General features: G+C 44.4%; 1 protein-coding gene and 1 pseudogene across 2 annotated transcripts in view; one reads left to right on the top strand and one right to left on the bottom strand.

Annotated features, from left to right (window-relative positions):
- PCSK5 (proprotein convertase subtilisin/kexin type 5) overlaps window positions 1-12126 on the bottom strand; it is a 475536-nt gene that overhangs the window by 61368 nt on the left and 402042 nt on the right. For both annotated transcript variants that reach the window (XM_023213308.1, XM_031934085.1), the window contains exons 25-27: window positions 6098-6140; window positions 2961-3097; window positions 1509-1709 (exon numbers count right to left, since the gene is read on the bottom strand). In XM_023213308.1, the coding sequence (XP_023069076.1) occupies window positions 1509-1709; window positions 2961-3097; window positions 6098-6140 (381 nt within the window). The remainder of the gene's footprint in view (window positions 1-1508; window positions 1710-2960; window positions 3098-6097; window positions 6141-12126) is intronic.
- Window positions 10207-11475, top strand: LOC111543366 (annotated as a pseudogene).

Here is a 12126-nt window from a genome sequence, read left to right as displayed (position 1 = left end):
ATCCCCTGTTAGTGAAAAATCCCCAAATACACGAATTCCTCCCTCTCTTCAGAAACATTACATTGCAATAGCAGAAAACGTGGAGGGGTGGGTGTGGTGCTTCGACAAAAGGGAACCACTGAAGCCTGGTTTCTGCTTGCAAAATGCGTAGTCCAGTTGAAGGGACGTGGAATCATTTGGGGAATCAAGCCTGCTCTAGCTCTTGGCTCCCTGGACCGTGTCATCATCTGGACGCCAGATAAAATACAGATGTTCAGCGAGAAACACAGCACCAGACCATTTTCCTTTTGGCGTGCGCTGCCTCTTAAATGCCTGAATGCCAGACAAACTCATTTTCAGCATTTTGCTTCAGCTATAACTCACAGAAGATATCCCAATCTGGATTGAATAATCTTCTCAGCTATGTCTCTGAAATAGGGCCCATGTTCTCTGTGGCCTTTGGCTGCTGGGTTTTTCACGGTCTCTGAGCTGCTCTTCCTTGAAGTCACATGTGTAAAACTGCTGTAGTAGACAGCAGCCATGGACATGCCTCCTCTCCAGCCCAGCAAAAACCACAGAGCTGTCACTCCCTCGAGCCCTTAGCACACTCCTCCTGTACAGCCCTCTCTCCGGCTGCCACTGCCTTTGCACCAAATTGACCCTTTAAACAAATTCCTGCCTCGAAATCAAATGAAGAGCAGCTCCTGTTTTTGTGACTGTCTCTGCATAAACATGAGTCAGATTTTTCCAGCAGGAAGAGGATTTTGTTTTGTAACAACCTCGGACATGGAGGGGTCGCTGAAAGTTTGTAATTACCTTGCAAGGAAGCCTGTAACTGAGGCTCAAGTGTGAGGAGGCGTGGCGTAAAGACTGAGGGAGGAATGCGCACCTGCAGGGCTTTGCTGTTGGATTCCAAGCTCCCACACCTGCCTCCTCTCCTCCCTCCTCAGAAGCGCCATGCTTTCCCTGTCTGCAACTGGGAAGAGTAACTTTTAAAGGTAAGCTTGAACGATGGTGAGCTCTAATAACGCAGCCACAGAGACCATCTGTTTTTAGCATAAATTCTAATACGTTCGAGCAGTCCTTCCTTGTCTAATTGGAAAAGCCTTCCCTACAGGTAAATTTTTCCTTTACCATAAAAAGGACATGTAATAAGGACATAGGACATGCCTGTGATGGAAGTGACTCCGAAACTTCTGAGAAAAATGATACTGGGACCCTTTCCCTCCATGACTCTCTTCACTTGCTTCTGGGCCTGCTTCACCCAGGTAGAAACTCAAGCGGGTGGACCAATCATACATTGCCCTTTGGGCTCTCTCTGCTGGCTGAATGCCAACCTCAGCTTCCTACCTACTCCTGCTACAAGCATCAGAGAGACTCAGGAACGACCCCAACTTGATTCTCACTCCAAACTCTTGTTTTTCTGCACAGCCTTTCTCTCCTGGATAATTCCAAAAACCAGAGTTATAGAAGGAAGGAAGCAGAGTAGGCAGCTAGACCCCTGTGATCTCTTTTTGGGAGGCACATACCATTCCAGAATTTGCCCTCCTCCCGGGTCTGGGTGGTGCGCACGCACACCCCACGCAGTGGCTGCAGTCCTTCCAGGCAGCTGCTGCACTCGTCATGACCAGGGCCTGTGCAGGTTTCGCACTCTTGGTGGCAGGGCTCACATTCTCCCATTTCTTGGTCACCATAGAATCCAGGGCCACATTTCCTCACACAACTGCCACCTATGTGAGAACACAGAGAGAAAGCATGAAGGCTTTGGTGATCTTTGCAAGGCCAAGTTCTAAAGAGGCTGGAGGAAATTTTAGGGACATTTTTCTTTGCATTTGTTTTTATTGTTATTTTTGAGATGGAGTATCTCTCGTTGCCCAGGCTAGAGTGCAGTGGCATGATCTTGGCTCACTGCATCCTCCACCTCCCATATTCAAGTCATTCTCCTGCCTCAGCCTCCTGAGGACTACAGGTGTGTGTCACCACACACGGCTAATTTATATATTTTTAGTAGAGATGGGGTTTCACCATGTTGGCCAGGCCACTCTGTCCAGGCTTTTCTTTTGTTTTTAAGGAAACCAAGATGGCTTTAACTTATTTCAACCAAGAAATGTGTTTTAATAAGTCCAGCCTGGGCAAGGTGGCCCATGCTTGTAATCCCAGCACTTTGGGAGGTTGAGGTTGGCAGAACACCTGAGGTCAGGTGTTCGAGACCAGCCTGACCAACAGAGGGTGCAGTGAGCTGAGATTGCACCACTGCACTCCAACCTGGGTGACAAGAGCGAGACTCCATCTAAAAAAAACAAAAAACAAAACAAAACCCAACACTTTACCTAAGTCCTCTTTCAACTGGGAATTTACACTGGCCATTACAGGGTTAAGAGCATTGAATACAGAATCCTTGAGGCCTTGAAAAACTACAAGTAAAATAAATCTCTGTGTAGAGAAACACTGAAGAACATCGTGGGCTGTCTTTCTCATTCTTTCTCCCCCAAACACTCAAGTGCATTGGGCTATTACCTCTTCAGCTGCAAGATTCACACTGTATTTCTTTCCTAGCTATCCATTTCCACCAGTTAGTGACCAAAACCTAAGGCAAGGGATCTTGTTAAATTCTTACAGTGCACAGGGATATATGAGATGGATTAAGTCTCAAGACAAGGGTCAGAGCTCTCAATATACCAGGTGACTTCAATGCCAAAACATTTATCTTCAGCTACCCACTCTCTATCTCCGCCTTGTTTTCATCAGCTTGGAGATACGTGAGATTAATTAGTGGAACAGGACCCATGCTTCAGTAATAAAAGCAGAAGGAAGTGGTTCAGCTAATGTTTATTTCTAAACCAAATTAAAATTTCTCCTTGGGCCAGAGGTGCCCGCACACACAGACTCTGAAACCAATCACATATGCGCTCCTGCGGCCCCAACTGGGTGGAGCTCCAGTGCCTGGTTCTCACCTTGGATGGTGCCATTTTCTAACTTACCCAAGAGAAAGAAGCCCTCTTCACACCAGTAACACCCATTCTGGTCACAGCTGCCACAGTTACTGTCACATGCCTTGCATTCCAGTCCCTCACTGTAGGTCTTCTCAGGACAGGTTTTATAACAATGCTGATCAAACCTAGAGGAAGAAGACATCATGTCTTTCATGACATATGTTGATGTGTTACTCTTCACCACCATAATTTAATCTGCTCATATATATCTATGCAGAGTTTTTTGTTTTGTTTTGTTTGAGATGGAGTTTTGCTCTTGTTGCCCAGGCTGGAGTACAGTGGTTGATCTCGGCTCCCTGCAACCTTGGTGTCCCGGGTTCAAGTAATTCTCTTGCCTCAGCCTCCCGAGTAGCTGGGATTACAGGTGCACACCACCATGCCTGGTTAATTTTTGTATTTTTTTCTAGAGAGGGGGTTCTGCCATGTTGGCCAGGCTGGTCTCAAAAGTCCTGACTTCAAGTGATCCGCCCAGCTCTGCCTCCCAAAGTGTTGGAATTACAGGCATGAGCCACCACGCCCAGCCCATGTAGCATTTCTAGCAGGAGTGGGTAATTGAATTTCAGGTTTGGTCTGTTTTGCCCCCGTCAACCCAAGTCACTAACCACCTCCTTCTGGACCTCCAAGGACTCTTTATCAGGGCAGCTGGGAGAAGGCTGGGGAGAAGGAAGGGGTACTGATACTTATTTATAGAGTACTGATTATGTGTCAAGTATTGGCTCATCTAAATCTCCACAAATCTCGTATGGTAGATATCATGTATCTTTAATTTCTAGATAAGGGAACTGGAGCTCAAGGTTAAGCGCTCAAAATCACACAGCTAGCTAATGGTGGGACTGGGATTTTAACCAAAGTCTGTGTGAAAAGGTTGCTTGTGTGATTTGTCACATAGCAACTGGCACTGAGGCCTGAAATAGCTTGGTGTCAAGTCCAAGCAGCTTACTAAAATGTCTGTAACCAGATTATTAACAATAGTAGCGAAGTAGCTTAGCTTTTATTTATAAATATTTTTATGTATGTTATCCGTTATTCTCATGATACAGTAAAAATGTTGTAATTCAGACTCCACTGAATGGCAGGCTTACCTGAAGGGGGAGTGGAAAGAAATCGACCCCTGCCTTTGATGAATTTCAAAGCATCAGCATGATATCAGGGGAAACCTTTGCATATCTTCTTTAACAATTTCTTCTTTTTTTTTTTTTTTTTTGAGACTAAGTCTCCCTGTCACTGAGGCTGGAGTGCAATGGTGTGATCTTGGCTCACTGCAACCTCCTTCACCTCCTGGGTTCAAGAGATTCTCCTGCCTCAGCCTCCTGAGTAGCTGGGATTACACATGTGCACCACCATACTCGGCTAATTTTTGTATTTTTAGTAGAGTTGGCTAGGCTGGTCCCAAACTCCTGGCCTCAGGTGATCCACCCACCTCGGCCTCCCAAAGTGTTGGGATTACAGATGTGAGCCAACATGCCTGGCAACAGCCTCTATTGTATAGCATTTCACTAGCTGTATTCAAAATTGCTAAATGTTTTCAAAGATTAGATATGTTTGTTTCTTGAAATAAATATCTCATGTTGTACCCTTAGTGATATTGGAGCATGTTCTTTCAGGATATTTATTTTTCAGAGGGTTTTATGAAACATGCTCATTAGCGAGTTAGTGGTGAACTGGAGAGGCGGCCAGGTTTGGCTCCAAAGTTTAACAGAGGGTGTTTAACAAAGTTTAACAGAGCCTGGCCAACATGGCGAAACCCTGTGTCTACTAAAAATACAAAAACTAGCTGGGCGTGGTGGTGTGCGCCTGTAATCCAAGCTACTGGGGAGGCTGAGGCACAAGAATTGCTTGAACTTGGGAGGCAGAGGTTGCAGTGAGCTGAGATCGTGCCACTGCACTCCAGCCTGGGCCACAGAGTGAGACTCTGTCTAAAAAACAAACAAAAAAACAAAAAAAAAACAACAACAAAAAAAACGAAGTGGGTCAGGAGTACAGTGATATGAGACATAGTCAATGTACAGAATGGCAGGCTATTCTGGAAAACTTAGATTAAAACCAGAAGGCTAAGAACTGATAAGGTTAACTGATCATTTTTAGTATGTTTCAGCTTGTTGGTCTTCCTTTTCTCTTCCATCCTCCTCACTCCTTTCACTTCTTTCTACCTATTATCACATTTCAAGAGTATTTGGTTTTGGACAGGTGGGTCACCTCCTCTTGTCACCACATTGCTTTGTCCGATTCCATGGATGGAAGGAAAACGCAATGTGGTGACAAGAGGAGGTGACCCGCCAAAGTCCAAATGTTCCAAATGCAGACCTGTCACTAGCTGTGTGCAACCTGAGTAAAACCTTGTCCCTCTCTGAGCTTCAGTTTCCTCTTCAGAAGATTAACATCCTCCTTGTGTCTCTGACAATCTCAATAAAATGATCGAGAGATGAAATAGTTGTGGGAATTTGTATATCACAAAACTTCTGAGTTCTTAGGAGGACAGGGAGGGATTATGCAGCCCGTGCATTACCCAGGGCCTTCCTTTCCTTTGCAGCTCCTTTCTCTTTAGTTTTCCTTCTAGGACAGTCAACAATGTGTGCTGGAAGGGAGGCTAGACTAGGAAGAGGAGGTGATATTTTAACATGCCATTTTTGATTTTGTGGATTTTTATTAGAGTGTGTTGGCAGTGATGGTTACCTCTGTTTCATTTAACCCAGTGGTCTGTGTCTCTTGTTACCTAGGGGATGATTGAGCTAATATAGCACCTGGCTTCACCCTGGTGCCTTCGCTCTGGTTAAGGACAAGGTATCCATGCAGACATTTGCAAACAGCTTACTTGGGACCAGGTATATTATTAAGGTCTGTCCATGAATAGCAAGATCTGAATCTTGGTAACCCATGGCAGGATTCCTAGACACCAGTGTCAGGCTGGATGACTTCCAGGATCAAGAAAGAGATGGCCTCCTTTCGAGGCAAGGAAACAGCTGGGCTCTTATTGCTAAATCCAAGAATTGCTCATTAATAGCCTGACAGGACAGAGTTGCTTCGGGCTGCAGGGCCACTTTGCTTTAATCACTGGATTGAGGATTAAGTCAGTAATGCTTGAACTGCAGAAAAGTTAGTGCCATGAAAAGGAAGGCCAGACTTACCTGTAATACCCCAGAGCGCAAGATGTGCACGTTCCTGGATCATCTGGAAAAAAATTAAAATAATAAAAAATAATAATTATGAAGAATTTGTCATTTGGAAAAATAGGCTCTGGAAAAGTTGTGGCTTGAGATAAACAATCCTGTGGGATAGTTTCATGAAACGTACTGTCCAGAAATAATATGTGAACAGATTGCACCATTTTTAATTAGTAACAAGATGTACACTAGGATTTATCTTTATCAAAGGTAAGAAGAGTTCTCATAAACACTTGGCCCTACTTTCAAGGAGGAATAGGCTCAAGCTACTGGGTCTTCAAATTAAAGATCAATGACCATCCACATTAAGAACCCCCTGGCCTCTAAGGGATAGAGGGATCAAGCAAGTCCACACACAAATATTTGGAAAGGGCTACAAGCTTCTGACCCTGAACAGAGGGTTTTCCATCAGTTACCCCAGAATCTTGCCAATGGAAGTGAGCATTATTTGGGGCACTCCTTTGAAATCTGCACAATTATTTTTCCCAAGTATCCATTTCGTATTATGCCCTTCACAACCTTCTTAAAAAAACTGTCCTGGTCTCATTAAGAGTAATGATTCAATGCATCCCTTCTGGCTCACAGAAGGGTTCTCTCCTGCAGCTTTCAGGGGACTTAAAGAGAGAAAGGATTTTGAGAGTCATCATATCAGTCTATTTCTCTCCCTCCTAACACTTCCCAAGAGATCAACTCTCAGATCTGGCTATAAAGAGAATTCTATGACTTTCTCTGGCCTGCAGTTCTCACACGTAATAGAGCTATCACTGGCAGGTTCTTTCTGTGATCTAACCTACCCTCCAGTCTTGCTCTTTTTATTTTAATAGGAGATGAAAGGCAACTGCTCCTCTTTAAAATGTTCCTCTTGGTATGTGAAAATTTTATGTCACCTTTAATTAGCAAAATAAAACTATATCATTTGAACTTTGTGCATAGCATTCCTTTCTAATCTATTCTGCCCTCTCCTGGTTTTCTCAGACTGCCCTTAAGAGGTAGACACAACCTCATCCAAATCTTTAGTCACACATTCATCTTAGGTCCTAGGGAGGATACCAAATGATAATACTGTGTACTACACGTACCACAACTAATGCATTGCACCAAATGTTAAGTGGGAAAATTTCTAGCAAAGGCTCTGCTAATTAAAGCAGGGATCTGCAGAACCTTCTGGAAATAGCTTGATGATGGTGCAGTGGAAAGAGCGTTGGCCTGGAAATTGAGCTTCCTGTTTGAAGTTTCATCTCAGGCTTAATTGTGTTGTGAACTTGCACAAATGTCACTCTACTTTCTGGGTCCCGGTTTCTGCTGGTATAAAATGAGCTGATTGGACAAGACGGTTGTTAAGACTTCCGGAAAGTCACAGTTTCCGAAGTTGAGCCTAGCAGGAGTTGGCAATTGTGGCCCACTCCAGGACCTTGACCTTGCCATCTATTTATTTGTATTGTGGAAGAGTAATTGCAAGAGACCAAAGATATTTACTCCCTGCCACTTCACAGAATTTGCCATCCCCTGACTATAGCACACTATCAGCTCATGACTTGGTCATGCTCATCTTTGCTAGGGGACACAGGTGCTGTAGTTGTCTTAACAGCTGGTTTCAGAGTTCCTCTTAGCAAAAGAACCGTCTATATTTGGGAAACTACCTTGTTAAGCTCCTTGGGGTAGAAGTTTAATTGGAAGAGTTGAACAAGAGCCAAGACAGCCAAAGAGATAGAAGGGCCGTTCTGCAGGAAGCTGTTATCTGCTCATGGGAGGGAAATGGTTTTTAATGTCTGGGTAACACATGGTTTGTAATACGGTGACTAAGACAGGACAGTGAAATGAACCAAAAACCAGGCTAATTAGGTGGAACCAGGAACTGAAGCTAGAGGTGACCATGAGAAAGAAAAGCTCCCTGGCATTCTTAGAAATCTTGGGGGAAGCCAATTCATAGACTGGGAATCTGAACCCGTTGTAAGTGCATGCAGAGGCCCCAACACCAGTGGTTCCCCTGTACTAGTTCATTTTCCATTACGAGTCTATTTTTGCATCCATATTCTTTTCAGTTTCTAAATAACTTCCTATCACTAAGCTTGCATTTGGGCAGCTTACTTTACTCTGCCTCCCTGATGAACATATTTGACTCTAACAGTTTTGCTAATTTGGCAAGGGCCGGGGAAATTCTAATCCTGTTCTTTAATGTTCTGGTCATCCCTCCCATCTAGGAACTTAATGAGCTTGCTCTCTGCTCCTTTAAGCAGGTCACTGATGAAAATGTTAAACAGAACCAAGCCTCAGAAATGTGCATACCAATGCAATCTTGAGTTCAGGGACTTTTCCAGCCCAGTTGCACGGTGAATTTGGTACCTTTACAACTGTTTGCATAAATGAATAATGCATAGAACAGGAACTGTGTCTTATAACAGTTTATGAATGCCCATTAGTTTTTCTCATTATTACCAGTTGTTCTAAAGAATGAGAATTATTTAAAAAATTTTTTCCACCCCAGAAGATCCACAAGTCAGACATAAGCTAAATGGATTTAGCTTGACCACTGAGAGGCTGCTGTTATGAGATTAAGGAAGAAGGTAACAATCTCAAATCTAGAAGTTGACTCTAAGCTTGGCATTTAGATGGTGAGGAGGGGTGGCTTAAGGAGAAAGATGAATTTTCCTGGTTTCTAGTGTGTGCGTGTGCGTGTGTGTGTGGTAAGGGGAATGGAAAGTGAGTCTAAACAAGCTACAATTGTTAGCTGTCTTGGAAGGTGTTATCCAACGAAGGATGTTTAAATAGCTCGGGTGATTTGATCTTGTCAAACTTTTGAGCTGAGAGAGCATATTTTAGGGAGAGACAGGGAAAGTTCAGTCAGAATTCAGAGAGAGCCTCACACATTTGGAAAAAAGCCTTCAGAAACAGTGGCTGGCTTCCAGTTGCTCATGTCCCTCCTAAGGAGAGCATGCGAGCAGATGCCTCGTCAGGACGGGGATGCCGTCTTTCTGTTTCGAGAAAACTCATTTTTATGGTTGCATTTGTATGGGGTGGGGTGGGCAGGACTACAATGTCCACTCTATCTTGAGAGCTCTTCATGATGCCCTGTGTCACCTTCCCACTGTGACACAGTGGGATCATCCGTACTGTCACTCATCATGAACTCACTGTCCCATGGAGACATTGCCTTCTGCTTCAACATCACCCTCAGCAGCCAATTTACATTCTATGCCATTTTATTTTGTTCTCAGTAATACCAATCACCTTCACCATTGAATTTGGATGGATGAGGGCCACAGTGAGAGCTGTGCACATCGTACCTATAAGATGTATTGGGAAGGAGATATTTTAAACTTGAACGTCTAGAGAAGAACTTGTTTTTATGGTTTACATGAACTTGGTGTCCCATAATTCAGGATACGTACAAGTGGAGGGTGAGCATAACCATGGCAACCTCATGCAGACTGTGAGAGGGTCCTGGCCTCCTGCTGCTCTGTGAGAAAGAAAATGTCAGCCCAAGTCAGCAAGCTGGCATCTCATGAAGATGCAATGTCACAATTACAGGGTGAGACTGGCCGCCCTGGCCATGCTGGCTGTCCAAAGAGACCAGGTCTCCCTGTGGTATCCAGGCTGGTATCAAACTCCTGATCCCAAGTGATCCTTCTGCTTTGGCTCTCCAAAGTGCTGCGATTACAGGGAAGTTATTTTGTCACTGGATAAAGATACTTGTGAAGAAACTGGACTTCCAGCTTCCAGGTTATGTGTCTCTGTATTCTAGCAGAAAAGCATGGAATTTAAGATGGGCTCTCACTGTGTTGCCCAGGTGGTTTTGAACTCCTGACCCCAAGCAATCCTCCTGCCTCAGGCTACTAAAGCCCTGGTATTACAGCCCAGTCCTTGGAGAGACCAGGAAATCCAGAGTTTTCTCCAAGAATGGGGATTCCTGAGAAGCGAGTTTCACCTTGAGTCAAGAAAGGAGAATCATATACTGTCAAAGGCAATGGCCTGGAGCCTCAAGAACAGGGGAACAAAGAAGAGCTGGGCTTGACAGGATCATGGTGGTTCTCTCTCCTACCTAAAACCTACCACTACCTCAAGACCCCCTCAAGATGGTGACCTGTCTTGGTTTCAACACCTTAAACAGGAAACACTGGGAAGACGCATACTTCTCTATTCCATATCAGACATGTCTTAGAGGAAACCCGTATATCTGAATGACCAAAGAAAAGCGTGAGAAAAATGTGAAATCTGTGCCAGGCCATTCACAATGTTTGGCTGGTGCCCTGGGGCCCACATGCATTTCAAGAAAAATAAAGTGTGTCGAACCTGCAGAAGACTGAAGTATGTCTGTCAGACCTGCCCCTTAGACCTGGAGCATGGGCTGCCCACCCAGGTTTGTGATGCTGAGTTGTCTTTAAAAGACGACATGCCAAAGTCAGATATCAGAGAAGAGTACTACATGCAGAATGTGGAGAGAGGGATTTCTAACTTGAATGGAAGATGGCCAATTGGCCTGCTGGGGGGAAAACCACATCCACCAGTGACATGCTGGACAAACTGGCCTGGACCATACCTTATTACCTAAGGAATAAGCCCCACATTTACTCCTTCTGGGTGGAGGGAGAAGGTGAGAGAGGAGAGGAGTTTTGATAGAGACATGAGAAGCCTACAGGTCCACATGATTCCCTTGCTGATCAGATGTTAAAGACCAATATTATACAGTCAATGACCCTGTAGCAGATAAGCTTCTATTGTAGGCTTCAGCCATGCCTCATCTGGAACTCCCAGAGGACAAGACTATCCCCACGCTAGTTGGTGATCCGGGTGATGCCACTACTGAGACAGATCTTAAGAAATAATCTCTACCTATTTAGAGAGATCTGGACAATCCCTGTTGTGCAGAGACAACGGTGTGCATCCATCCAGGTTTCCACCGGGCAGGCTGCACAAGTAGCTGCAGAGAAGTCCTTTAATAAGTTCATCGTCAATGGCTGCAGACTAAGTGTAAAATGGGGAAGATCGCAGGCAGCCAGAGGAAAGGAAAATGATAGAACCCCAGACCCGGGGATGCAGATAGAGCCGATTCCAGTACTGCCGGGAGCTCTTCCTCCTTCTGCAGCAGCAGATGCATCTGCCATGACTTCAACCTACCTCCGAGTGCTCCTACAGCTGTGGTGAACATTCCCTGGCCATGTTCAGCTGCTATTGCCCTGTCCTCACTCTTACTATTGCTCTGCCCCTACCTCCAGGATTTGGGCCACGCATGTTCCACTCAATGGGACCACCTTCCCCTTTCAAGAGGACTCCAGGATCAATCCACTGTCTTTCTCGGGACCCTCAGAGATGGAGCTCATGCCAGAAAGCACAGCAGGCCCTAGCACATTATCACACCCCTGGCTGTATGAAAGAAAGGACATTTAAACATCCCAATCAATGAATCTTGGAATAAGTATTTTTTTTTCTTCCTTTGTGGTTTCCATGGTATCTGAATGTGTTCAGATGTGGGCAGGTGAGAAACAATGGCCATGCTTTTCTATGCATATTCAAAGGATGGATGGACCTCAAATAAGCTGCCACTAAAACATCTGGCTACTAATATCGCATGACAAAATCTAATGCCTGTCTTCTTCATTTCTGTGGACGACAAGAAGCTGGGCGAATTGCAATATACAGCAGAATTACCAACCCAATCATATGTTCACTTCGTCTGTGTTTATGGGGGGAAAAGTTGACCTGCAGGAAAAAAACCTTTTGAACATGTTTCTGTCCACTGGGTGTACTGTATTTTATAATCCACAAAAAGGTTACTAGTACTAATTTTCGTAGTGGCAGAAGTGTGATTTAACTGTTTTAAATTCACATTATCAGAAAGACAAATAGAAACCAGTACCCATCACAGCCCAGATCTTTTCTTTCCTCTTCTTTTTCTCATTTATTACCAAAGAAATTGAATAGCTCACTATCTAAAAAAAGACAAAAATGAAATGTCTTTGTATTCCAGTCAAAAAGAGGAACATACTAGCTAAAAT

The sequence above is a fragment of the Piliocolobus tephrosceles genome, chromosome 14 (assembly GCF_002776525.5).
Source record: "Piliocolobus tephrosceles isolate RC106 chromosome 14, ASM277652v3, whole genome shotgun sequence".
In the NCBI taxonomy this organism is placed as follows: Eukaryota; Metazoa; Chordata; class Mammalia; order Primates; family Cercopithecidae; genus Piliocolobus; species Piliocolobus tephrosceles.
Note: the sequence above shows the minus strand (reverse complement) of the source record. Positions and strands in the feature narration are given on the sequence as shown.